At 40.0% G+C, this 27,626-nt stretch overlaps 4 protein-coding genes across 7 annotated transcripts; 2 read left to right on the top strand and 2 right to left on the bottom strand.

Annotated features, from left to right (window-relative positions):
* Positions 1-1,412: 1,412 nt before the first annotated feature.
* LOC128256842 (uncharacterized) lies at positions 1,413-20,289 on the bottom strand. 4 transcript variants are annotated; one of them, XM_052987514.1, is made up of 5 exons: positions 19,335-20,289; positions 4,897-4,942; positions 4,467-4,848; positions 3,333-4,053; positions 1,413-2,320 (listed from the first exon to the last, which is right to left on the bottom strand). In XM_052987514.1, exons 3-5 carry the CDS (start codon positions 4,776-4,778, stop codon positions 1,653-1,655), a joined length of 1,701 nt encoding a protein of 566 aa, XP_052843474.1. In that variant the 5' UTR covers positions 4,779-4,848; positions 4,897-4,942; positions 19,335-20,289; the 3' UTR covers positions 1,413-1,652. The 4 variants fall into 4 exon arrangements, with proteins under 4 accessions (XP_052843474.1, XP_052843472.1, XP_052843473.1 ...); XM_052987512.1 differs by lacking the exon at positions 19,335-20,289 and adding an exon at positions 18,416-18,875; XM_052987513.1 differs by lacking the exon at positions 19,335-20,289 and adding an exon at positions 18,416-18,875 and having other exon boundaries at positions 4,467-4,844.
* On the top strand, positions 7,089-9,886 carry LOC128256919 (uncharacterized). The gene is made up of 2 exons (XM_052987643.1): positions 7,089-7,115; positions 9,613-9,886. Exons 1-2 carry the CDS (start codon positions 7,089-7,091, stop codon positions 9,766-9,768), a joined length of 183 nt encoding a protein of 60 aa, XP_052843603.1. The 3' UTR covers positions 9,769-9,886.
* Positions 13,900-15,099, top strand: LOC128256843 (serine protease 42-like). Its single transcript, XM_052987515.1, has 4 exons — positions 13,900-14,218; positions 14,361-14,406; positions 14,469-14,617; positions 14,678-15,099. Exons 1-4 carry the CDS (start codon positions 14,020-14,022, stop codon positions 15,073-15,075), a joined length of 792 nt encoding a protein of 263 aa, XP_052843475.1. The 5' UTR covers positions 13,900-14,019; the 3' UTR covers positions 15,076-15,099.
* Positions 20,290-21,614: 1,325 nt separating the features above from the next.
* LOC128256831 (protein peanut) lies at positions 21,615-24,151 on the bottom strand. Its single transcript, XM_052987495.1, has one exon. The coding sequence runs from the start codon at positions 23,925-23,927 to the stop codon at positions 22,305-22,307; it is 1,623 nt and encodes a 540-aa protein (XP_052843455.1). The 5' UTR covers positions 23,928-24,151; the 3' UTR covers positions 21,615-22,304.
* Between the last annotated feature and the right edge of the window lie 3,475 nt (positions 24,152-27,626).

The raw sequence follows: 27,626 nt of genomic DNA, 5'->3' as shown, positions 1-27,626 counted from the left end.
GAACTAGAAAATATGGTTTCACATCCGGATTAATCAAAGTTATTACATTTTCACTGTAGCTCGCCACTAGCATTGGTCTCTAAACCCAATCCCTCGGCAGCCCTTTAGCGACGACTGCTGTTAGTGGCTGCTGCTTTTCAATTAGTGCCACCAGAGTACAGCAACCACCCCCGCCCCTAAAGTACCCCCCATGCACCACAGCACCACCACCACCCATTTCTATGCGGAGCCGCCAATCCCAGGCAACACTTGATACCGACTGCAGTTGACGTTGGTTTTTCTCTGTTCTGGCCGCGTTTTACGTAAATTGAACAACAGGCTTGCAAGGCACCGGCACCGGGTAGCCAAAACTGCAAAACTGTAAAACAAACTGCAAAACAAACACGGCCAATACATTGCAACAACTCCGGAATGCAGGCGAGCTTAGCTAGACAGCGGATATGCGGATGTACACAAAACTCGGCGAGGGTGGAGCATTGAAAAAGTGCAACGCCAGTGCCGGGTTAGACAAAAAGACCAAACAGGTCCTCCAGAAAAGGGAGTAAAAAGAAAACGCAGCCGCCAGACGAGATCCGTATTGCCTTTAAGCCTAAAAGCGAGCTTCATCTGTTATGCGAAACGTTTAATTATTTATATGAAAGGAAGATTCTGGCTGTGTAAAAATAAAGCAGTTGAAAAGAATTTTATTGACAGCCCCTCTGGCTGAGTGAAGGGTTATAGCTTGCCGATTGCCGTTTGCCGTTTGCCGTTTGCAATCGCCGCCCCAGAGGTTAATTAGTTGACATTTGCGCTTAATTGCAATGCCTCAGGCGGAGGACATAGAGCTCCAGCCAGGCGTTCCCATTCGCATGCATGATTGACAGCCGAGTGGTGGGTATATCCCATACATCCACCTGCTGGTGCCGATATATTCCTCACAAGCGCGTTCAGGCAGCGCGACAAACTTGACACCCACTTACTGGTGTTGAGTGGCTCGACACGCTGAAATCGGAGGTGGAGATTAGCTATAGATAGACTTTCATTGGAAAACGTAATTCAATATGTTTCTAAAAAGAATTAAGAACGAGGCTACCGGCAAACAGGCTTACGGGTTTCATATCACGAATATCTACAATCTAAAGTAAACAATCCTTAACACAGCCTGTATTTGAAAAATATTGAAAACCATTTTTACCACTATTTCTAAAAATTTCAAATTTGAAAGAAGTGGACTGTATACAATGACTTTAAAAAATGAATCAAATAAATGTTTATGATTAATAGTAATCAATACAAATACTATTCATTTTGTATCTGAAAATAACTAACTAGCTATTTAAACAAAATAAAAAAAATTGTAATAATAGAAATATTTCTTTACACATTCTAAAGTTGCCAAAAACCGTTGAAGTTTCTGAACCTGGACTTTAATTGTTTTACTAACTGATTCGTAATACAAAGAATGACATCATATGAAAGCTTAATTATTTTGAGCGTCCTTTTAATGAGGTATTCAAAAACCATTCCGATAATCTTATTGGCTGTATTAACAATGGCTGACCAGCTTTTACAACCCCCATGTCCCATTAATCAAAAACGTTTTTCGATTAACTTTGGACGACTTTCTTAGCCTTACTATAAATACTGTACATAAATCAGAGTAGTTGCTGGTCTTATATCCGGCCAGGACAATAGGCCACCTCGGGGCTTTTGGCCCGAATCCACTTGATGAAGGAGGCGACTCGCGTATTGACCGACGGCTGTTGGGTGGCGCAGGACTGGCCAAAACTGACGATGCCCACGGCCACCAGCCGTCCGTGGATCCGCTCGTAGAGAGCCCCGCCCGAGTCGTATTGGCAGGTGTCCCGACCCGGAGTGAAGGTGCAAAAGGTGTGCGGCGGTACTCCACCGGCGGAGAGCAAAGTCTGCCGGCACCGCTGCCCATCGATCACGTCCAATGTGGCCTTCAGCAGGCGGTGGGTCTGTGGTCCGCCATACGAAGTGGTGCCCCATCCGGCGGCGACCACCTGGTGACCGGCCAGTGGAAGTTTTCGGCCATCCTCCGTCGGCTGCAGTGGCAGACAGGCAGGACCCACATTCATGCTCCACATGATCGGCGATCGTGTCTTAAGCAGGGCGATGTCGTTCCTCGGCTGTCCGTCGCTCGCCTGCCTGAAGTCCTCGTGGATGATCAGGGCCTCAAGGTCGTAGCGACGAGTGGCGAACGTCTCATAGGCACTGGCCAAGTCGTGCTCGCCCACCACCACACGCAGTTGGGCGGCACTGCTCGTCTCCGGGCCAAGAAAACAGTGCGCAGCCGACAGCAAGTAGTGGTGATGGACTGGAAAACAAGTAAACGGAAACAAGTATGAGTATTATTACACTGATTTACAAATTTAAATCGATGAAATCCTCCAGAGATCAAATCTTGATTTTTTGGTGTAGATGGACTCCGTGATTCAGAAAATGTCACTTAACATTTTTATGGTACAATTTTTTCTTTAAGAGCAAATGACGTTTTTCACCTGTTTTGGTGAAAATTTCATTTTTTTATCTCCAGTTCTGCTTAACCGTTTCGGTCATCGATAGCTTATTTAAATAGAAACATATCATAGACCATACAACAAATTTTTAATGTCATTCTCTAAATCGAGGAGGATTTTGTCGATTTAAATTTGTAAGTCATTGTTATTAATATTTAGTATTGTTTAAAATTAAATTTAATAAAATTGTTTCATTCAATTCTTGATAAGTAAAAAGAAAATAAAAAACCAACTATTGTGGCACATCTAAGTAACAATGGACCTAATAATGGCAAGAACAACAACTTATAATAAATGTTGATTTTAGTAACTTGAAAGTATTATTTTTCGACCTAAAACGCTTTGGTAGTTAAATCTAAGGTTCTAAAAAAATTAAATTTGGAATTAACAGACCGCTAAACTAAGAAATATAAAAATTGTTTTTCGTTTTTGCCTGGAATGTGCACGTTAGATTATGAAAACAAAAGCTCACAATAAATAAAGCAATTGTCAATTATCAATAACATGACGACAAATGCAAACATTAATGCAATACCCATACTAAACCAATACTAATAATACCATACCAATACTAATAAAAAAAATTTTTGTACAAAAAAATGCAAAATTAAGTTTGAAATTTCTTCAAGCTGGCGGTCTTTTGTTTTAAGCCAAAAAAATCATTGAAAATTTATACTAATTCTTAGCTCCGGTTTTTTTCTAGATATGGAATGGTTTTCATTAAATTGAACCTTAGCTTGCTCAGCTTTAGATCTATATTTATAGTTGATTCCAAGACCCGTTTCCAGATATTGTCGCGAGTTTACTTACTGATTGCAGCGCCGCAGAAGAGTTTTCCGTGCTTCTTGGTCAGCACACCGGCCATGGGCGGGAACTCGTGCAGGACGGCCTCCTCGTTGGTGGGACTGGCTATCCGGGGAGTGCGGCTCCAGCCGCAGCTGCACGTGGGCTGAATGGCCTCGACGAGGCAGGTGAAGCGTCCTCCTCCCTGGCGAGTGGATGGGGCGAGGGGGTAGGTGGTAACAATCCGGGCACGTTTTCCGGAAATCTTCGAAGTGCTGCGAATTGGCAATGCGTCGAGGTAAATAGTCGTAGCTTTGGACTTTCTGGCCTCTTCGTCGTCGTAAAGTAAGGAGGCCACATAGGCCAAGGCATCGCTGACGCCCACATCCTGCAGCACGTGCAGCACCTCATCGCTGAGGTCCTCCTCGGATTCCTCTGGGTCCTCCGACTCCTCCGGCGCCCCAGGCTCCACCTCTACCTCTTCAGCGTCCTGTTCCTCTATAGAAACACCTTGTGGTGCCTGCGTAGTTGTGCTAGTAGTTGCACCCGCCGTGAGTTTATCCTTTAACTTGACGGCTGAGGGCGGCTCCGAATGTCCATTGGATATGTACGAAATCACCGCACGATTGAGAAAACTTTTGCGCTCGAATTTTCCGCTGCCACAAAAGTATTCCGAACTTGTTAACACCTCGTCGCCCTCGGAATTGAAGTGAAACACCTCCGTGCGGCATTTCAAATCCGTGGAAAGCTGCGGAAGAACGAGCTATGCAAAATGGCATTGGTTGAAGAAGACCCACAGTGATGCCACTTTGACTTTTAAAATTCTAAACTTCTTAACTCTGGTGAAGTGCAAAGCTTTTAACGAATTGAGAATTTGTATAATATTTAATAAAATAATCTTCGTCTATAGGCACTTTCATCAACTTCATCAGGAGTTTATTTTTAATCGGGATAAAATTAATTTTGACTTTGTATTTAAGGATTATTTTTTTGTAACTCTGTTTGAAAATTTACTCGCTTTTTTTAAACAAAAAGACCGAATTTCGGGTAAGGGAATTTTTAAAATTTTTGCGGGCTTACGATTTAAAATAGGACACACCTTTAGATTGATTTGAAATAGATTCCAGGCATCACTGTTTAGTTTTCACTTCATATCCTCACCGTCTGCAGTTGGAGTTCGCATTTGAATTGCAGCACCTGATCCTTGGGAGCCTCCACGGCATAGCGACAGGAAGTGCCTCTGGGATAGAGAGCCGGGTAATAGGGCGAGTTGATGAGCAGTTTTTGGCCCGATTGCAGCTTCACCTGGTGGTTGCACTGGTCGTAAAGGGCCTTGGCGAAGTTCACTTCTAAAAGACTTAGGAGCAGCAGCCAAGTCCACATGATCACGATCGCGACAGCGTCTAGCGCGGTACTGAGGCAGCTCCGCCGAAGAAAGCCTCTTAAGAATGGTGTTGCTATCAGGCGAGCCATCACGCGATCTGCCTACATCTCCATACGAGTCTCTCAACACCTCTTTTCAGCACCCACGCCCTGTTCCTGCCTTAAATACGAGTTAATTAGGGTCTCGAAGAAATCCCAAAATTGTTACCGCCGAAAAGAGAAGTCAGCAGCCGGCACACGATCGTCTTTTGCGGCTAATTGAAAGAAAGTGCAAGTGTGTCAATCAAAAACTGGTTTTTAAATGTGGAGCTCTATGAAATTTGTAGGAGGAAGTGACCATAAATAGAACTGTGAGGCAACCAGTTGGGGTAGGTCTTAAATGAATCGGAGACTCGTGTAATATATTTTTTTTTTTCAAAATTTCTAAAACTGTTCTCCCAAACAAATTTAATATATTAAAAAAATTTAAATCGTTTAACGTTAAATCATTTTTGTACCCTTATTAGAGAAAATCGCACTTAATAAATATAAATAAATACAAATCATGAAAGGGGGTAAATGCAATAAATACAAAAATGCTATGTTTGTCGACTTTTAAAATTATGTTATTCTTATTTATGCATGTTATAGTAAATAAATACAAATAAATACAAATTATAAATGGGGGTAAATGCAATAAATACGAAAATGCTATGTTTGTCGACCTTTTGAATTATGTTATTACTATTTTTGCGTGTTAAAGTAAATAAATATAGATAAATAAATATCGTGGAAGGTAACTGAACCACTGTTTCTTCCTATTTTAATGGAGTTTCCTAATTTGCAATTGTGTATCATGGCACCTATAAACCTATCATACAGTCATTAATTCCGGTTCCCAGAGATCTCTTTAAAGTCAAAAACTTCGCACCAGCCGCGCCACCCAACCACTCCCAACAGAACTCATTTTTTAGACCACTGCTTAATTGGATGTGCTCCATATGAGCAAAAAGAGGAGAGCACACAAACTACAAGACCAGGATAAGCGAAAAAAAATGAAGCTGAAGCCGGGCAAGTTTGTCGCCCATTTTGTAAAATAAATATCAGAAAAAAGTAAAAGACTTTTGGGAGGGACGACGGATGGCGCCGTGTCTGTCAGAGGCGCAGAGACAAACGCTTAATGCTAATATTATTTTCTTGCTTAACAAGCGATGAGCTACACGCGGGGCCCATCGGCTGCCTGGCTGGGATTTTTCTCGGCAACCCACTGGTCGCCTGGATGTGACTTATTTGCACAAGCCATAAAAAATGTAACTTTATTTCGCCATTTTTAATTTCCTACTCCGCGGATTGCGCCGTGGCGCAGAGCATTCGGCGTAAACAGTCAACGTTGGACAATAACTACAAAACCCAACCCGGAGACCGACCACCAGTGCTGCTGGGTCCTAGACATCGTCCATTCTCCACCCAGATCAGAAGTCCACATGGAACAATGCTGGGGATAAAAAAAGCAGGACCTTGCTTTCCACTTCCCTTTTTTTCATTTTTAGCCCCGTGGAGTGGAGCGAGAAGGGAAAACAAACAGCAAATAATTCAAAGTGGATACAACTAAAGCAAAGTCAAAGCTAATATACGAAAATGTAATAAAAATTAAAAAGAAATAAAAACGAATTAAAATAAATTTCGAAGGAGCAGCAAAGACCTTCTGGCACAATAAAAAATATATATAACAGGGGGGTCGAGGGGATGGGGGGTGAGTTCCACGGGGGGGTCACCGCAAAAAGCGACAGTTGTAGGTCTTCTTTTTGCGCAGTGGGATGATGACACATGCCAGTGGAGGTTGCTGCACCCATGAAAGGGTCTTCCGTCGAGGGGAGCGGATAAAAATATGTGACCATTTGAAGGATAAAATTTATAGGAGCACTAAGGCCATACAAGTTAGACCAATGCATAACATTTTTAAAAATTTAACATGTGATTAAAATTTTTTCAACAAATTAAGTTTTCTATTAAGCACTTCAATTAGTCAATAATAAAGTCCTGTTAAGGTTATTATTAAGATAATAAAAATAAAAACTATAGGAACATTAGCAACTATGCCTACCGACATTTCTTCAAACAAAAAGTTATTTAAAATACTTTTCAGCTAAATGCTGAACGGAATTAAAGATTAAAATGGGTCAATAAAATCCTTTAAAAAAGTCTTTGGCCTTTTTAGCCTCAAAGTGCAGGCCTGAATCAAGCATTACATGCTTGTTTAAATAGAACTTTGTAGTTTATAAAAGTTTACTTTAATTGTATAAAAAATAAATTGTTAATAATTTCCATTTTGTACATAAAGTTTAAAACTAATTAATTGGAAGTTAATTATTTCTGGGCGGCATCTAGCACTGAACTGAAGAACTTCAATTTGAGACACAGATGGCGCCCTTAAACGATGTAAGAAACGTAAGTAGAAAGCAGGTATTGTCGATTAACGCTAGATGGCGCCAGCGGTATATGTAATAAGATGTAAAATTAATGTCAACATTTTAATTTTTAACTTAATAATAATGAAATAATTTAACTTTTTTATATTTTATAACACTAATATTACTTTATTTTTAATATTTGGTTAAATCACATTATTGTTTTAAACACTTTGTATAGTTTTTAAGTAAAGACAGTTTGGAAGACAATCATCATTCCCACCAAACCACCTTATGATACATGGTACAATCACATTTATATCCTCTACTCCTTTAATGATTACCTGGATGCATTCCATCCCCCGCCACTTCCTCTTCCCAGGCGTCTTGCTTGACCAGCGCAATTAATTAACAATAGTTTTGGCCACAGGGTTCCGAATGACCCACAGGAAATGCCGGGCACAATAGAAGCCCAAAGGAGAGCCATCCTTCCGGAAGGAAGAAATGAAGCCAAGCGCAACAGTTGCATGAAGTGCGGGCACTTCAAATTAATAAAAGGAACTGCAAATAACAATGGAAATTAAATGGAAAAGGAAAGGTCAGTCAATGGAACGTCCTGGGGAGAGAGATGTGTGCAAGTGCATGTAGTCCTGGCTGCGTGGGGTCCTTTCCCACAGGTGTGTGTCTGTGATTTTTCCAGAGTTTCCACTGACCACTGAGTCTTTGATCAGGACCGCTGCGCTCGGTGCAAATCTAATTAACGCTCCCCCAAGGATAACGATCGATCTTCGGGGCCAAGGATCTGTTTGCTTGCATTGCCATTCGATGCGCCAATGTGGGCTCAGACAAAGGACTCTCCATGGCAACAGGACTACCTGCGAGTCCTTGTAAAACGCACTCCATAAGTGTGCGCGTATCAAATTACCATTTCATTTCATTTTATTTTATTTCATTTCATTAGTTCGTTTTCTCTCTTGTTTTTCAATATCCCTTTTCTCAGAGTCTTTAGCCTAATTGCTTGTACTGGAATGCAAATGAAATTTTAACGATTTTCAGTCGTTCACTGATTTATGGGACAGCGAACATGCTCCATTTCCATGCCAATGGATTCCATATGATAACTGACCACCCACTCGAGATATCGAATCCCATCATCACCCGTCGCCCTAATCCTGACTGATCTCTGGGCTAAATACCTGTTAACCTGTTTTCGAGCGCAAACAAGCAAAATGTTTCTCCCAGGCGAACAAAGGAACCCTCTGTCCTGCCACAACAAACGAGATTTTCTCAGCACCTCCTTTGGCCGACGATCTTATCGATGATGCGAGGGTGGGCCCACATCAAATTGGTTCCCACAGGCCGTGGCCCATATTTTGCAATTTAGATTTCTATTTATTGTCTGGCCCGAGAATATCCTTTCTGCGTGCTGGTTGCCCTTATGCGCTCCTTTTCTTCCGCTCACCGGAAGGAAGTGCACGAAATTTGTGTGAAATGTCTCAAAACGACGGCCTGGGGCGGGCACAGGAAATTAGCAGAAATCGGAAACATTTGGCCCTGACAAACCAAATTAAATTAGAATTTATGTATAGTTTGAGTGGTAAAAGAAATATTTTAAGTCCAAGTTATGTTTTAGTCTTCTATTAAATTATGTTTATTTATGCCTTTATGCTTAGATAAATTTATATTTTAAAAAAAAAATATTGTATGTGTAAGCTTTAAAACTTAAAAAAATTTTATATATATTTAAAATCTAAAATTGATAAAATAAAATTGGAAACATTAAATGGATGAACCTACTTTTGACAACCCTATTTATTGTAATGTATAGTATTTTTTATTATATATTTAGATATAGATTTAAATGCCAATGTAAAATACATATAAATTTTTCTATTCCTATTAAAGGCGCAAAATATGGCTTTTGAAGAAAGAACTTCTCTGTATTTCTAAAAAAACATCAATTCAGTTTTACTTTATTTTTTGTTTTTATTAAATATGTTGTTTTGTATTTACAACAATATGAGAAAAAACTGTTTTCTTTTTATTTTATAAGCTTAAGATACAATTTAAATCACACTTTAAAGCATTACATTTTTGTTACCAACGTAAATGAAGAATACTTAGGAAACTTTGCAAAATATTTTAGAGTAGCCCAATCCATTATTTATTTAAAAAAATAACTGTAACTGAAGTTGCTTGTCCTGTTTACCGAAATTTTTTTCAAGCCAAGCATTTATTTGCCCAAGGAGTGTTCCTTGGGAACCGCTTTGAATCAATCCCCTAACTCTTCCTGATCTCTCATCCACTCGCCGCCCACAATTTTCAGAGTTTCCATCAAATTCACACCAAACAAAAGGAGCTGAGCGAATTCCCACCGCACAACGCACACACTCGCACTCAAAGACTTTCCCAAGCCAGACACCTTCGACAAATTCCCATAGCAAACAAATTTGACTTTTGCATACCTGTGCATGTGCAGTATGGCCAGGGCCAGGACCTGAACCTGTTACCCCTATTTGCCGTGCCCCTCCGTGCATTCAATTCTCACGGCCGGCAACGGCAACACTCCAACGCACACACAAAAGGACATCCAACCCTGTGAAACAGGTTGCCATGGGATCGAGAATGGGAACCCGAATGGGAACAGGACGATGACATGTCCTGAAGTAGGCGCTTCGTTTCGTTTTTATTGATTCAGCTCGTTGATCAAAATAAACGATTAGTGTAGCACACAAGAATCCTTGCTTATCCTCCAGAATTTTTGCGCTGAGAAATTCCTCAATTTTTATTGTTTTGTTCCCATTTTTGTGTGTGTTCGATATGGGGATGAATTAGAAGGCTGGGAAAATTAGTTTAACGGGTTCGCCCTGGGTTTTTTTTGGGTGAGATTTACAATTATCGACAATTTATTATTCCCCCAGTTATTTTGATAAGAAATTTTGTCATCTTATCGGGTGATTTTTTTATGATTGCGGCTGTCACTCAAATGCATTTTATCGGAAAAAGGAATAATTTGTCGTTTTCCAAAAATCATCGACCTTTTTTTAGGAATTTTCGGACAAACTTACATAACATAACCGGACAAAACCTTTTTTCAGAGATTCCCGGAATTAAGATTGACTTCCTGGTTACGACCAACGTTTTTTACGCAAATGTAGACACACTTTTTTAGCAAAATAAAAAAAATAACGCGAAAACAATTTCTGGACTTCCTAGAAACCTGGTGAATAACAAAATATTACCTCATAACCGGACAAAACCTTTTTTTTTTTAATTTCTGGAACTCAGACTGACTCTGTTTTTGGCAAACGTTTTTTACGCAAATCTAGCTGCACTTTTTTACGCAAAACAAAAAATAAGCGGGGATAAACGTAAAAAGGCCCCAGTCTTCCTGGAAATTTGGCACAGCCCTTCCATCCGCCGAATGTCCCGTTGTTCAGCCGCTAATTGTCGTGCTAATGGCTTGAGGATGCAGAAGGATATCCTTGCATTATCCTTGCCACCCGCCGTCTTTATTGTGACCAAAACAAATAATCACCCATTGCTCATATTGTCCAATGTTCAAACGGTCTTTACGAGCGGCCCATAAAGTTATCCTTTCTTGCATCCTTTTGAGCCGCAGTTCTTCCTCACAAGCAGTTCTGCCGTCAACTTTGGGCCTCGCATCCTTTCGAGCCCTTAAAGGAACTTCCTCGCTGGAAATTTGCCAAATCATAAAATGTAACCTTGTGTCGAGGACACTGCATCCCATATTATACACATGCAGTGGGAGTGGGAGTGCACTATAAAGCCATTAGCGCTCCCATCAAGGTCACTGCATTTGTTTACATTGACTTGGCCGACCATTAAGCCGTAAGTACTCAGAGACATTAACGATGAAAAACAAGAACTGGAACAGCTCAAGGTCTGTCTGGATGTGAAGACAGTAATTTTATAGAGCTCGGTAATTTAAAAAAATCAGAAACCGTTGTAAGTAGAACAAATTATTGGCAAGAGTACCAGAAATAAAATTGAATTAAACTGACATTGGTATTATTATGAGGCATTGTATTTAACGTACCCTTAAAAATTTTTGTTATTGCGTATTTAATTTTAAATTCAGAACACTCATTAATTTTTTGAGTATAATTTAAAAACTAAGCTATAATAGTGGATAAAATATATATACCACTACTTTTTTAATAATCTAATGAAATATTATAAGTTTTTTTCTTGACAATCTAATTTAAAGTTTTGTCATTAGCATTCCTTTATAAAAACCTAATGACAACAGCAACTTAGTGACCATAAACTTAGCAAACGATTTCAAAAACGTTTGTGGCACCAAATATTTTGTTTACGATAGCTCTTAAAATTGTTTTGCCAGACTTTATTAATATTTTTACTAGTTAAGGCTCGAAACTAGGTCGTTTTTTGACAGCAATAAAAGCTTTAAAAGGTTGTTCGTTTTAAATAAATTTGTTCTCCAATTTACAATCCGCGTTCGCTACTTCATCAGCTGGAAATGCAAGTTTAATCAACACATGTAAATATGTATTCTTTATATATTTAGCTTTAATAAGTAACAAAACAATAAATACAAGATTTGAAACCATTTTAAGTTAATTAATACAAATCATAAAAAAATACACATACTCCAAAACCCATATTCTGTATTGATCAAAACCAATAAGGTTGAAGACTACAATACAGTCTATTTGTAAGATCGTTTTTACAAATTAAATTCTCTAAGTGTATTTTTGGTACAAACTATAAAGTAGAAATTTTAATAAATACAATTTTTTTATACCTAAATATTTTTTTCAAATCCCCTTGTGGATCACGAATGATTTGCAACTGAGCCATTGGAGATCCGCCTTTGTGCCCATTCTGGTTTCCCTCTCAATACGAGTTTATGCCAAAATATATAATTTTTTTTTATGATGCCTACTGTTTCGGAATAAATCCACAATTTACGACATTTAGCTCGCTTCGCAGGAACTGTAATTTCTTTGGCAAACTTCTTTTGTTGGCACAGGCTGTGCGTGAGAGCCAGGCCTGTTTTCTCCCCTAGATCCCCCTAGCACACGCTTCTGCCACATTCCCCCCACCCAAGGACGAGTTTCTTTTGCGACGCAGCTAGATCGCAAATCTGCTACCCGAAAAGCCAGAGAATGTTCGACAAAATGGCTGAAGCGTGGACAGGAATATAAAACACTAAGGAACTGCAGAACTTTCACACGCGTTGCACACAACCAAGACTGTTTTTTTTGTTTTTATGTTTTTCGGGGTGTCTTAAGGAAAATCTTTCGCTCAAGCAAAAACAACAGCTGCAATGGCAAAGAAAACCCCCGGAACAGGGAAAGGTCGTTGCGCCTCAGCGACCCCTGGCAACCTCCTGCTCCTACCCCGAACCCCCTTTTTGTGTTTTTGAACCAACCCCCTGATTGTACATTTCGCAAAAGATTTCTCAAAACAAAGCCAAGTAACCAAGGGGTGGAGACTTTGAGCTGCGCATGCGCAGCAAACTTTTGCTCGATTTTTTAAGGAGGTTTCCAGACGGCGGGGTGGGGTGTACGTAAGTCTATATAACATATGCATAAAAAGGTATGCGCAGATATATTATATTGGTTGTGCGATGCGATGTCGTCACACGACTTGGCGCACACCTGGTCACGAGTTGCCATGCGATCCAGGCGATACCTTCCGTATCTGACCTCAGGCAAACTGGCTTCGCTTCGATTCGTTCTGGCTGAGCGATATGTTAAATTAATGGTTTATTTATGTAGTACGAAGTTCTTCTAACAAAAACCCTAATTAGTTTTTACTTTTCGCCCAAAAGGCCGAGAAAAAATAAAACTATATTTCCCAATCATAATCGCTTTATGGTTCACCTACAAAAATCTCTCAAAGAAAAGGAGATTGTCACAACACAGGCACAGCCAGAGTCAGTCGAGGGCGTTACCTGATTTTCCCCGCTTTTCTAGGAAAACGCGTTATGGTTTTATAGACACTTTTGCACATTCACAGCGAAAACTGCAAAAATTGTGAACCGAGCACCCCCAAGGTGGCATGCATAATGTGTTTATGAGTGGCCAAGGATCCCGATTTCCTCCTTCTCCTCCTCCTCCTCCTTCTCATCATTCTCTTCCGGGGAGTGTCCTTTTGGCCATATCGGCGACACTTGCTGTGGTCAGCGATGCTCGGTTTTCTGCCAAAACCCAGAGCCCAGGAAACCCCGAATAGATAATTTGCTGGCAACCATGAAAATGGTTAGAGAACTGTGCTCTGCTGCTGAGTTAGCCGGAATTCCGAGGCTGAGACATTTCACGCCCCGTATCCTTAGCAAGGATGTGAGCTGAGCTCGGTTTTGAGTCTTTGAGTTGAGCCTTGAGTGAGTGATTTTCGGGCAGAGTTTTTGAGTATTAGTAGTTTTAATGGAATGAGTTTTATGAATCTGGCCCCAGCAGCTATATACTAAAAAATCTCTGTTTTGTTAAATATTATACATAAATCGAAATGAAAAACTTTAAGTCATAATTGGTTATAAATCTTTATAGCACAACGTTTTTTTGATAACATTCATCACACTAACACTCCCTAGCTAGGGAGTTAAAATAAAACATAAAAAAGATAAATAGGTGGAATTATTTGTACTTCATTTTTTGCTAAGTTATCACCAATTTAATTTTTATATGTTTCGGACAGAATAAATAAATAATTCATATTTTTTCGAAGAACATCTTTTGACTTCGAGGTCTAAGATCAATGGGCTGTGATTAATATTAACATTTTTAAGCGATAATATTTTTCATGTTCACACTCCCTACTTTGGTTTTGTTAGAACTGCAAAAGTTTGCTACATTTTTGCTTGGCTTATCGCCTATTCTACTGCTTATCATTTATGGGTTATTTAATGAGTAAATTTTAAATTTAAACAGTTCGTTTCTTCCGTTTCACATAAGATGACGCTCATGGGTTTTCTAGTGGTTTTGTCGGCATTCTTAGTCCTAGAGACACGAGGATCGGTTCAGTTGCTGGAACCAGGATGCATTTCGCCTAAAGAGGAAGGCAACGATAACCAAAATATAGATTCAGCTCAATGGATTGCATACTTAGTTCGCCAAGGGGCTTACGCATGCTCAGGATCACTTATTACATATCGTTCGTATTTGGTTAAAAGTCGTATTTATTTTAATGTTAAGCATTATTCGTTTTGTCGTTGTATTTTTGTAAACTTAATTTCTGATTTCGGAATCCAAACTATTTACTATTTATTATATTATTTTTTTAAATACTATTTTAGGCTTTGTGCTTACGTCGGGTCATTGTGCAGAAATAACCGAAAACTTGTAAGTAACAAAATTCCAGCCCCTGTTAGTTTACCTGTAGAAAACTCGAATTATTGCTACAGATATGTTAGATTGGGACACAATCAATCGATGCCACAAAATGGAAAAGAAGATATCCCAGTCATGGACGTTTTTCGTCATCCAAAATACGAAACCATTATGGCCAACGACATTGCTTTACTTAAACTGGATCGATCTTTAAAAGATCAAGGTACTTTTCCTATTTAATTACTTAAACTCGTACTGTCTTGCTAAGTAAGGTTTCTTGCAGCGAAAATCAGGCCGATCTGTATTATTTTAAATCATGGGCTTATTAGCCCGATTAACTATACTCAGAGTTTTTTTTTATTTGGATGGCGTCGAGTTGAAGGCGATATTCAACAAATCAAAGCGACTCTCGAACTTGTTCCAGTCGATAGAAGTGACATCGGAAAGACTGAATATTGGTGTCGCAACCAAGAAGAACGATTTTGCTGCAATAACCCCGAGATTTCTGAACACACCGCGGACCCTGGAAGTCCTTTGGGAGTAATGGTTGATTTCGAAAGCACCCAAGCGTGGGCTCAATTCGGAATATTTAGCTCTGGGCATGGCGACACAAGTTATGGCATATACACTGATATTTATGCCTATTCACCTTGGATTATTGCTACAATTGAACAAAATTGATTTTCTTTTATAGGCTGTACTGCGATTAAAATATCCTGAAAAAAAAAAATAAAAATAGATTTTTAAACTGGGAAAACGCATGGAACTTTGCATCTTAAGATACACAATTTAACCTTACCATGAAAACGAAAAAACATTTATGATGAATTTCAAATTAAATATTCCTTGAAAATGAAATTTTTAAGGATTACAAACGTTGAAAAAAGAAAGGTTGCAAACCATTTGTCAGCTTTCATTTTAAAAGACACTACAGAGCCCCTACAAAAAATATATATTGATTTAAAACGAACATTTATAAAACTGCAAAAAAATATAATGACAGATTCTGACAGATTTGAGACCTAGAAATGCGACCTATCTCACAGTTGCCAGGGATCAGCTAAAAAAAGAATCTCGGCTGCCACTTCAATATCGATATAATGTCCTGCAGGACTTGGTAAAAAAGGAAGACCAGCTGTTGGAAGTAGAACGGAGTGGGGGAGAGTTTGGCGCGTGCCAGGAAAAGAACACCGGGCCTATGGCTCAAAGTAACGTTCATTTCGGGATCGCAGATAACAATTACCCAAACAGGACGACGTTGCTGCTCAATGTGCAACTGCAACCCCCGAAGAGAGAGCTCATTGCAGGACTCATTGAGGGTCCTGCCACCGAAGAGGGGTCCCTCTTTTGTGCTGGATCCTTTGCTCCTTTGCCGCGTGCCTCAATAATTTCGTTGGCTGCGCTTTGTTGAGTCGAGAAATTACCGAATGTAACGTATTTCCCGGCACCTCGGCAGCTGATAACTTCCTGGCACGTGTGCCACGTTCCAAAACTCTGCAACACATCTCACTCCTCTCATTTCCGCTCCTGTCTAATTCAGCTTAATTAAATCAATTTGATGTGGCTCCACAAAACCATTCACAAACCCGATTCACAATAAGAATGATAACAATAATGCCCCAGAACCAACGTGTCACAATCAAGACCAGCACAACACAAATCTGTGGCAAGTGCTTCTTCCTCAGCAGCGCTTGCATCATTCACCAGCAATTTGAACCACAATTATGAGCATTGAATGGATACCGATGGGTAGAAGGGGGTTCCTGGAAAGGGTGACTCGGGAGGGGTCTCCAACAATCCATCCGACATGCATAGAGGATGAGCAGCACTCAGCATGCGGAGACATTCAATGGACCAGGCTGGCACACAAAAAAGAAAAGGGTGGCACAAGCCAAGATGCATCACAAAAGGCCGTCCACCAGCAGCAGCAGTGGCGCCCACGAGAAGGGATATTCAAAAGATCGGGCTGCTGCAGATTCTATAAATAATCAACTTTAAATTATTTTTTAAAAACTTTTTCTCTATAGTTCAACATAAACTTGGTATTAATTCATAAACGAAAATATATGCTTTGTATGTTAGTATACATATTTGTCTTTCAAAAAACTTTCAAAATGCCGATCGCAATGTTCAATTAACTGCAAGAAACACCTACCTGGCGCTTATCGCAAAAGGTGTAACTATCTATTGATAAAGTCAAACAATATTTTTACCTAAAATGAATCATATTGAGTATAGGTTCTAAGTACAGTATAGGTTCTATAGGATGCAAGATTGCTGACACATAAAAAATTCTAAAAAAAATTTGAGATTGTTGTTGACTTCATCTCTGTATTACGCTAAAGCTCACGCTGAGCAATATTATAAACTTAAATTATTTTATGCTTAATAAATTTGTTTTAAAATGCCATAAATTAAACATTTAATTTTAAAGAAGTAAAAGTTGTAATATATAATATATTTCTTATCGTTGTGTTTAAAAACAGTTTCTCAAATTTTATTTTGAGTTTTGCAAAGAATATGTGATTTTAGTCAACAAACACACGCCCCCTTTCGTGGCACCTCTGCAATTCCAACGCAGTAGGCTGCTAGCAGCTTCGCATCCACCTAACCTACATTCAGGTCACTTGACGAACTGCCACCATATGAACAGACGCCATCATGCCAACCCCCGCTCCCCTTCGCGACCCCAGGAACCCTGAGTGACCCAAATTGAGTTTGCATAACCGACTGGGGCAACTGTCAATGCCCAATGAAATCTGTTCCCAGGGTCAGGATGGCCGACCACAAATCTGCTCTTTGCCAACTGTCCCCAATTACATGAAATTATACCCGAAATAGCCCTTTCAGTTTTGATTTTTTTTAGCTTGGTCCTTTGTTGGTTTGCATTGTTGAGAGCGTTTAAGAGGCATAATTGTGCGGTTAGTGTTCTTGAGACCATGTGTCAAGTGTCCTGACAGATTGTGGGATAAATGACTGTTCAAAAATAAAAAAAATGCCATAGTCTGCTCAACAATCTGTATGGTAGGAAGGGGAACTGAAACGCATATTCTTAACTGTGTAACACATCTAAAAGCGAAAATAAGGTATATAATTAAATATTCTACAAAATTATTTTTAATTTTTTGCCACATGGCACAAATATGCATTCCTACAGTCTTTAGTTTTGGTTAAACATTGGAAACATGTATGTATCACTATATCCTCCTTATCTTATACATTTAATTTTTATTGTCAATTTCATTTAAACAATTTAATTAAAAATTGAGAATTAAGGTACTTCCCACACTTGGAAGAAAAACAATATGAACAATGGGTCCAAATCCACCCTCAAAACTCTCTGAATCCGGAATATATTTTCACACCTTCGCAAATGATTTGCCAGATAGCGGGATCACCTGTTAATAGCTGCGATTCCCAGGATTTCGGGACAATGGAAATGTTCCAACTGTAAAATGCTCAACAAAAGCGAAACGAAAGATTTGCGGAAAAGAAAAGAGAAATAAGGAGCGGATGTTGTGCACGCTTCAAGCGCAAGCGTAACGGAAATCAAAAAGGGGACAAAGAGGAATAAAAAAAAAAGGCACCAAGATTGTGGGTGAGGAAGTAGTAGATGGTGAATTAAATTTTACCGCTATGGGATTGAAAAGGAGAGAAAGGTAGACTAAACGGATGTGGAGGAGAATCACTTCCGATCGGGATAAGGATATAGGACCACACGCAGATCTCCGGACCATGTCCACTTCCAGGTCCTTTAGCTAGCTCCTCTAATAACCACTGACTACGAACAGTTCTTCTTTCCTAAATCGAACTATTATCTTTCCTTGTCGAAATTATTTTAAATATTGTAAAATTTTGGTAATTTACAAATTAAAAGCTGGTTCAGATTGACTGTTTTATATAAAGGAATTAGGTATATAATTTACTTTCTTAAGTTCTTAAATCAAGTACAAATTATTGAAAAAATTATATAACATTCAAGTTGTGGCAATAAAGACAAAATCCTAAAAAATAAACTTACTCGATGACACACTGTATTGGCCTCCAAAACAAATTTCTTTGTGTGTCAATTTTAACAAGTGTTTGTTAGTCTTCAGCCGCGCTGGTTTTATGGACCCAGCGTTTCTATCAACGCCACGACGTTGAGTTCCCACAAGTGTTGCATAAAACTGATAGAACCTCTCGATCGCTGCCCGCACGATCCCAATTTATTTGCATTGTAAACAAGTAAGAAATAAATATACATATGAGCAATCATAAGGCTGAGGCAAACAAACCGGAAAAACGCGCCCTTATCAGCGTGACATTGAGACGATGCGGGGGAAATGGGAGAAAATCAAACAAACAAAGCAACCAATGTACCAACCAGACTATTAAAATCACTTCCCATTGCCTTGTCAAATGTCAGAACTCGTAAATAGGCAATTTGAAACTGTAAAACGGAAATCTCAAATAAAAACATAATGAAGCTTGTATTCTGTTGAACAGACTACAAAATGCCCAGTATCTTTAGAATTAAGTAAAACATTTAAAATAAAATGAAACCAAATTTGTAAATATCCAAATCAGAAAACTTTTGAAAACATATGTATTAAAAGTTATACGTTTTATAATGTTAAAGAACTTGAAACAAAAATCTAAGAACGTAGGTAATAATCATGATATTTTGATACTTTTTACATTTGGGTAGAAATGAATTCATAAATTATCCAAACTACATTATATATTTAAATTTAATGAGTATTATATTATATAAAACAGACTTAAACCTACAAAAAAAAATGTCTTATAAATTAAATGCAGGAAACAACTTCTTGCAGAAGGATTTAACTTTCTATTGATAATTTCATAATCATTTATTTTTAACGATAGTTGAGTAATTTGTTCTTAAATGGGATTTTAAAAAAATTTCATATTATACCTTGGTTGATCATACCCACCTATGAATACCGCATGTTAAAGAGCGAGGCGCAAGCGCAGCTCTCTGTGTCTTTCTCTCTGGCAGTCACGTAAGTGTGTCAATCTGATGTGGGTGTGTGGGGGAGAGGGCTCTTTCTTTTCCTATCTTTCTCTCTTTTCGTGGAGTGCCGGCTCGTTAGAAGCGGTCAACATTTGTTTTTAATCTTAAGCGTTTGTCCATTTGGTGTTTGTGTTTTCTCGCGTTTGACGTGAAGGAATGCCGTCAAGAAGCGTAGCAAACGCAGTAACAGGGTGTTCCGTATACGAACACTCACACTCTCACCAGATGGACGCCACATCAAGCCCATCCACAGGCGAAAACAAGCGAGACTGTTGTGCTCTCATTCCAGCTCCCGATAAGCTCCCCACATATATAGTACATTACCCCTCTGCCTCTCACTCTCTCCCCCGTGTTATGTACTTGAGTCATCGTCCTAAAAACAACACAGCAGCGAAACAAACTCCACTTCACTACACTAAAAAAAACGGGATCAAACTCCGCTGATAATTTATATTCCCTCCCTAGAAAATCATGTTTAGTCAAGGCGAATTCTCTCATTTTAAGATTTCATACATACATTAATGTAATGTATTTAAATAAAAAAAAATAGTTAATGAAAATTGTATCAGTACAGAGCCAAATTTTTGAAAATCATTGAACTTTAAAATTGTCCAAGTGTATCCAATTAAATCATTATCATTATACTTAATTACCAATCTATTTTAGAGATATGTATGTAAAAATATAAAAGAAAATACAGAAAAAATACATTTTGTTAAGTGCACTCCTCTCTCGCTGGAGCTTCTTCTTCTCCGGTGTTGCGTTCATTGATCGCCAAAGCCAATTGCTTCGAGTTGAGTTAAGTGCTGCGTCAACGTTGTTGACTTACATACTCGAGCACTCGTACAGGCAGCGCTGGCACACACACACACACACGCGCAAGCATATCTTGATGGCCACCACCCCCGCCGCCTACCACCCCCCTCTGATCGGCTCCTCCCCCCGCCCACTCTCTCTCCAAGTTTGTTCGATGTCTTTCACCAATGGATTTTCATTTTACGCTTTATACGGCTCTAATTGAGTGCCTTCCAATTGGGTTATGGATTAATTTTTTGTGCATAAATTAAATATCCATGCACACATGTCTCTATAAAGCTTGTGTCTGGGCATTTAGAAAGCAATTTCAAGTGGAGAACCAGCAAAAATGCAATACTTTCATGCACAGACCATGGTGCTTCAAATATTTGCCATAAGGAAATAAAAACATGTTTAAATTTAAATTTTATTATCTATCAGATAAACAAGTAGACATTATTGTGGATATAGTCAGTCATTAATGTATATCTGAACAATAATGGTTTCGCAACTCTTTAATGACATGACTTTATCCAATATTTACTTTTTGCAAACCTTTTTATCTTATCTGACGTTATCTTAATTTTCGCCAAGTAAATCTTGCCATATTATCATTATTACCAACTGTTTTTCCATTCGAGTTTCGGAGTTATATGTACATAAGCAAATCGAATTTAAGTATAACTAAATATAATGTGAAAACTAATTTTTCCTTTTGAAAAATATCATATTTGTAGTTAAAAAAAATAATACATATATATAATTTAACTTATAAAAATGCAAAAATGCAAATAGTTTGACTGAAACAAATAATGTGTTTAAATACTTTTAATTTAGAAAAATGCTTGAAATCAAATATGTACACCTCTTTGATCTCACAGCTATTGCTTTGACCGCGATTGTGAATACATAAATCGAAAGATTGTATGCATGTATTGACATATAGGGAGTGTCGGAGTTTTCGGTATTGCTTGAGTCGCATGTGGCATAGAACCACACAACTCTTAAAAATGAAAAGCATGAAATTTATTCAATGGCACCCACTGTACTTAAAAGACCCCCACAAGATTATTCAGTGGTCCAATAAGCATCTAACAATGGACAGAGTAAACACTTTTAATTGTTTGCGGCGAGTGATTTAACTATCCGCTTGACTCAAGCCACGTTCAAAATCCAATGCTCCTAAAAACATGACTCATCCATATTTACCCTCACCTCTTTTATGTGTAACAAAAAAATTAGTCAGCGGTTGGAGAATGTTTTGCTTCATTCCGACAAACTGAATATTTCAAAACTTAGCGTCACGCCGTTAATTCCCAGACGTGTGCCAATAGAGATCGTTGGAACACCCTGTTCGATCGAATCTATCCGCTGAAGTTGAGTAAACAATAAAGTCAATATGGAATTCTTTTCGGTTTTTTATGTAGTTAAACTAAAGAGAAGACTTTATTTTATAAAATGCAAGAGTATATTTTGTTTCTTGTTGGTTTCTGCTGCTGTTGCCGCTTTTTGCTTTTGCTGGTGTGTGTGGTTTAAGTGTTTTATGACTTTATGCATATATAGGTAAAATACAATTACAATATCAATAGCATACGTTATACATGGGTTCGTTATAATTAATTTTAGGATCGATTTCGCCCCGTACTCGTACTTTTTGCTTAGGTTTTCCTTTTTTTTGTTTTGTTTAAGCTTTAAGATATTTAAGTATTTTGTAAATACCGTTTGTTACTGTTTCGGTTTAATTCGTTTGCGTGTTCAATCAATTCATTAGGCTAGCAAATGTGTCTCGTCAAGTAATGCGTGTGGATATATATTGGTAAAATACTGCAACTGCTATGTGTTATATGTACTCGTATAGTAATGTAGAAAACAAATGCAACGCCATCGCGGGACGATTGCTGTGCGAATAGAAGCCTTGTGGGGCGGCTGGTGGCCCAACAATAGATATATTTATGCACTTTTCGAATTACTTTATGTGGTAGGTATAAGTGTAGGATACGCTAGGGGTTTGCTTTTGTTTGTTTTGTTCTCGAGATTAGCGCTTAAGTATATCGGGAGGGGGGCAGGGAGAGAGGGGTTATTTGAGCGGGTTGACTTAGAACAGACCCTTCTTTTTCTTCTCCTTCTTGCCGTCCACATTGTCCGTGCTGCTGTTGGCCCCCAGGCTGCGTCGCTTGAGCTCCTCGAGCGTCACGTGGTTGACATCCTCCCACTCCTTCTTCTCCCGCTCGAACTCGCGCCTCTTCTCCTCCAGCTCCCGGATCTGCAGCTCCAGCGCCTTCTTGCGCTCCTCGTGGCGCCGTGCCAGCTCCAGCTCCGAGTCCCTGAGCTTCTGCATCTTCTCCTTGACCTTCATGTCAAACACCTGCTCCATCTCGGCCTCCATCTTCTTCATCTTCTGCTCATGCTCCCGCTTCTCCTCTTCCATCTGGGTCAGGGGGTTCTTGTTGGACAGTCTGGCCTTTCCGTCGACCAGTCCCAGTTCGGATAGCTTCCGACAGCGATAGTTTTCGTAGTGGACGTTGTTCGTCACGTCCTTAAGATCCTGCAGGTGCGTGCGTATGACCATGTTGCGCAGCGCTATAAAGTCGCAATGCGTCAGGTTTTCCACCTCGACGAGGCCCCAGGGATAACGCCGGCCCCGAACCTTCTTTCCGTCCTGCTCGATGATGGTGTTGGCACCCACCACCGCAAATGGCACTCGGCTGCGCAGATTCTGCGTGGTCTTGGCCTCCTCGGCCGCATCCTCCAGCGTGGCAGGGAAGTCGTAGATCTTGATCTTGTGCTGGGCAATCTCATTGAGGATCTGCTTCTTGAACAGGTGCACCTCGTCGGGGGTCATGGTGTCCGCCTTGGCGATCACCGGCACCAGATTCACCTTGTCCGACAGGCTCTGCATGCAGGCAATGTCCAGCGGCAGGAGTCCGTGTCCCGATGGCGCTATGAAGTACAGGCAGCAGTGCACCCGGCTGTCCGAGATGGTCTTGCGGTACACCCGCGACTCGGCTGTCAGGTACTCCTCGTACTTGCTGTCCACATACTCCAGGATGGGCACCCAGCAGTTGCTGTTGTCGACGGCATCCCCGAATCCGGGCGTGTCCACCACGGTGAGCGTGAGATTCACGCCATTTTCTTTGAGCATTACCTTGGTGGCCTCCACGGCCACGGTTTTCTTCTTGCGCAGCGAGGGACCCGGATACTGTTCGGCGTTGTAGATGTCTGACAGGAACATGGAGTTGATCAGCGTCGACTTGCCCAGTCCACTGGCGCCCACCACCATCAGGGTGAACTCGAAGCCCCGCTTGACGGCCTTGCGGTAGACCTGATTGGGCAGATTGGCGAATCCCACATAGCCGGCGATCTCCATGGGCTTCTGGCGCACCGGCAGCGGAGGCTTCTGTGGCTTCTGCAGCTGCTGGTGCTCTTTCTCCTGCAGATCGTGGGTGAGTTTGTTCGAATCGCCGTTGGAGGCGCCTCCGTCCAGCTTGCCGGCGGTCACTGGCACACTGGGCGGCTGATTGGGCGGACGACCGCCGCCGCCGCCGCCCACCAAGGACTCGCTGCCGCTGCCGTTGGTGGCAGAGGACGCCGACGCCGACGCGGACGCCGATGCCGACGCAGCTTGCTGCTTGTCGCGCAGCGCCAGTTGGGCCAGGGTGCTGGGCAGAGCGGAGATTGCGCCGCCACCGCTGCCGCCGTTCGAGCGAGGACTATTCATTGGAATAGCGCCAAATTCGCCTGCTTTGCTCGCAAAGTTCGTTCTTACGTTAGCTTCACTGTATTAACTCAAGTTTTCTTGTACGGAACCGTTGCTTTTTGCACCGCTTTTGTCACGCCTACGCCAGCTCTTTTTCGCTCTTAGTTTTTTTGCATTTTTCTGTGTCAGTAGGACCGTCGGCGGCAACGCGAAAAATACTTCTGGTCCGCTCTCAGCGGCAACAACAACGCCCAGCCCCGCGCGCAGTATGACCGTAGAAAATACCGAAAGGGAGCCGGAATAATACCAAACGACGCTTGAAACGAGAGCGCATGAGTAATACACGCACACAAGCACACGTACACACAGAAGTAGCAATGCACATGCACATGTATGCGGGCAAAAGAGGACTGTTTTTCGTAGCCTTATCATTTAGAACGGAATGTTATGCTTAAAAATAGACGAAAGAACGCATTCATGTGTCCCCGCACTTGGGATTCCAGATTTCTGGCCTGAATGACTGCTCTTGAGTGGCCACAGATCGCATTACAATCGCCTGCTGTTTGCACAGGAAGAAATTATTGTTCGAGATGACTTTGAATTTCCTTCGGTCAGGGGTGGAGACAAAGGGAACCTTGGGCGCTATCTTTTTTGTATGGTATAAGAAAATATTTCTATTGCATTTTAATAAACACACCTTTTAATTTACAAGCTTACTTTGTATTTAAAAATGGTAGCCAATTATTTTTTTTTCAAATTATCGCTAGATAGAAATTGTTAATCAGGTTTCAAAATGCCTATGTATGTATATAACTTCATTAAGAGCATTTTGAATGGCAGGGATCCATCCCTCTTTGAAGTTTGGCCCCTTTTTTGCTCTACGTCCTTGTTTCTTGTGGTTTCTGTTCCCTTTCAAGTCTTGTTTTGTTGCAATGTTGCGCATGACGTGAGAGCAGCTTATCTCTCTCGAAGACATGCAAAGAGAGTGGCTTAAAATATGATGCTGTTTCGCGTGGTTTTTGTTCTTATGGTTGTGAGAAAGTGACTTTTGCGACTCTCGCAAACTCTCGCTTCCCATAACTTCGCTTGATTCTCCTCGGAGAGCGGTTATCAAGCTAACGTCTCTCGTGGGCGTGTGGGAATTGCTATAAAAAAGGAGCTGCGCTGGATAATAATTGCCCTCTGTCGGGTGACCCGCTTCATGGTCGAGTGTCCTCGTCAAAAGTTCCCACACACGCCTCGTCCTGGCACCCTCCCTCTCCTACCCCCATCCCTCTCCTCTTTATCGCATGCCGATACACACTCTCTCTGTTTGTTTGTAATTTAAATTCTCATGCACTTCTGGCGATCGTCAAAAGAGGAGGGGGAGGGGGAGGGACTAACCACCACCATCAGAGGGTCCTGCGTCCTACTCCGCCTCCTTCGGTGGTGGCAATACTGGTGCTGAGGTGGTGGGTTCCTTCCTTCCTTCCTTCCGAACTTCCCCCTTTTGCACGTGGATTTCAAATAAACGCGACATCAAGGTGATCGTGAGAAAGTTTTTTTCTCACATTATTCCACGGCGACTCCTGCTTTTAATTTTAGCCTCCGTCGGAATTATTATGCATTTATGAATTGATATGACTCGCGGTGGCTCGATTTTTACCCTAGGGGATGACTGTACTTATTGGAAGATTTACAGTTGTTGACGTCGAGGGAAAATGGGAAGGTAAGGTAAGGGAATTCTGAAGAACTTATTGGGTTCCAACTCCCCTATGTTTATTCCCACTAATTTGGTTGTCAATTGATTTTAATGTGTACAATTGGGGCAGATAGTTGTATAGTTGTAAGGCTTTAAAAGTGAATTGTTTAAGTTTACATTGAACAGTTTTAAAAAAATTTTTTTTTAGATATTATTAAAATTAATTGCACCATACTTGTATATATATAATACTTCTTTTAAAAATTATAGGTCTATACTTCTATATTACAGTACCTTATGACTTACATTTTTGCAGTCCGGCTGAAACAAGAGTCCCCTTGAATAAACTTAAACTAACAAAACGATTCTCAAAAATGTTGAGGGGATGCCTTTTTTCAACTATACAACAGTACTTAAGTCCGAACTTTGCTAGGAATTTTTGTACTTATTCTTGTCCAATTGTTTAGCAACCAGTTCAATACAGTCATAATTTTACCGAAAGTACACATAAATTAAGAGAATGACTTTGCAATTTATTTTCAGTGGTACCGGTTTTATTTGGCCAGAACCAATTCCCAATTCCAGACTAACTTAAAATTTTAGTTAAAAATAAAATAACGAAGTAGTTTTAACTAGTCTAAAACTAATACTAATTATATAAACCAGGGACCGTAAATAATAACTATTGATGTAATTGAAATTAAATAATTGTATTTTTAGTATAATTTAATCGCTCGCAAAATAATTGTTATTGTTTTGAGCGAAAAAATTAAATATTTTTGTCGAACAAAAGTTTGGCTCAAAGTCGAAAACCTTTTTTTTTGTGCAGACGTTTTGAAAGAGATTGTTTTGTTAGCTTATTAAACGAATCAAGAAGAACTATAAAATTATTATTGCTTGGGTACATTTTTTCGCTCAAAAAATAATTATGTTATTGTGATTTTATTGTATCACCTAAAACGGTATTGTAGTAAAATTCCAAAACTCTTTAAAATTCCGAAAATATAAATCTTCAGCAAATATTGTTTTTGATTGAGGTTTCCCAAGCTGGGACGTTTTTTATGACAGATGTTATAGGGCTAGAAAAGTGCCGCCGTAACTGCAACCGCAAATCTTTACAATAAACAAATCCAACTTAAGCTGCCCGCAACCCTTCCTCGTCTTCGTACTTTTTGTGATCCTCAGCAGCTGTTTCGCATCAGGCACACTCCATACGAAATCCATTTCGAGGCGCATCTCCTTCGCTGTTATGTAAGATGTTTGCCAGCAATTAGGGCCCGCTAGAAGCCAAAGGAAAACCCCGCTCGTCCCCTGGAAAGTCAGTTTTCCTTAGCGCCGACCATTGTGGGTGCCGTAATCCATTGTTGTCATAGCCCAAAGAATCCCAAAGTGACGGGGGATGCAGTCGGGAGGATGGGGTCGGCAGCTGTGGCAGTCTTTGGCAGTCTTTGGCAGTCTTTGGCACGAGGGCCAAAGACAGTTTAGTGCAAATGTTGGCTTAGGAGCAGCTGATCTTCCAAGTGACCGTTACATCAGCTGGCATGGGTCACCAATCAATGGGATCAATGATCTTGAATCGGCAGTTATTTGGCACATTTCATAATTATCCAACATAACTACTTCATACATTCATACGTGCCCCATAAAAAGATTTTAAAGTAAATAAAAGAAATTATAAAAACTAATAAAAGTTGAAATCTCTAAAAGTTTTTTTAATTTACTTACGGCATGCCTACAAAAGTATTACAAAATCGTGAGTTGAAAAGTAGCTATGCAGTAGCGTTAAGTGCTTAAAAATATAACCGTTTCATGTAGCAGTAGTGAATATTGATTAAAATAATAAAACAAATCCATTTATGCGCTTCCATAAACATAAACTGACGTACTTTCAAGATAATAATTAAAGTTCCACAACTACCACTAAACCGAAAGTTAAAGTTATTAAATAAACGAGTTAATTAACTTTGTGATAAAAAGTTTGAGATGTGGCGTAACCAAATATAACACGAAATGCAACCACCTAAAGTGTGACAATTCCC

The sequence above is a fragment of the Drosophila gunungcola genome (genome assembly GCF_025200985.1).
Source record: "Drosophila gunungcola strain Sukarami chromosome 2R unlocalized genomic scaffold, Dgunungcola_SK_2 000030F, whole genome shotgun sequence".
NCBI lineage: Eukaryota > Metazoa > Arthropoda > Insecta > Diptera > Drosophilidae > Drosophila > Drosophila gunungcola.
Note: the sequence above shows the minus strand (reverse complement) of the source record. Positions and strands in the feature narration are given on the sequence as shown.

Coding starts and splice junctions, on each gene's coding strand:
- LOC128256842 (XM_052987511.1), bottom strand. CDS start 4,778: ATGGCTCGCCTGATAGCAACACCATTCTTAAGAGGCTTTCTTCGGCGG. Junction 4,054..4,466: donor GCGAACTCCAACTGCAGACG/GTGAGGATATGA, acceptor GTTCTTCCGCAG/CTTTCCACGGATTTGAAATG. Junction 2,321..3,332: donor CTTCTGCGGCGCTGCAATCA/GTAAGTAAACTC, acceptor CTTGTTTTCCAG/TCCATCACCACTACTTGCTG.
- LOC128256919 (XM_052987643.1), top strand. CDS start 7,089: ATGGCGCCCTTAAACGATGTAAGAAAC. Junction 7,116..9,612: donor CCTTAAACGATGTAAGAAAC/GTAAGTAGAAAG, acceptor CCCTCCGTGCAT/TCAATTCTCACGGCCGGCAA.
- LOC128256843 (XM_052987515.1), top strand. CDS start 14,020: ATGACGCTCATGGGTTTTCTAGTGGTTTTGTCGGCATTCTTAGTCCTA. Junction 14,407..14,468: donor GCAGAAATAACCGAAAACTT/GTAAGTAACAAA, acceptor TTATTGCTACAG/ATATGTTAGATTGGGACACA. Junction 14,618..14,677: donor TCGATCTTTAAAAGATCAAG/GTACTTTTCCTA, acceptor GGTTTCTTGCAG/CGAAAATCAGGCCGATCTGT.
- LOC128256831 (XM_052987495.1), bottom strand. CDS start 23,927: ATGAATAGTCCTCGCTCGAACGGCGGCAGCGGTGGCGGCGCAATCTCC.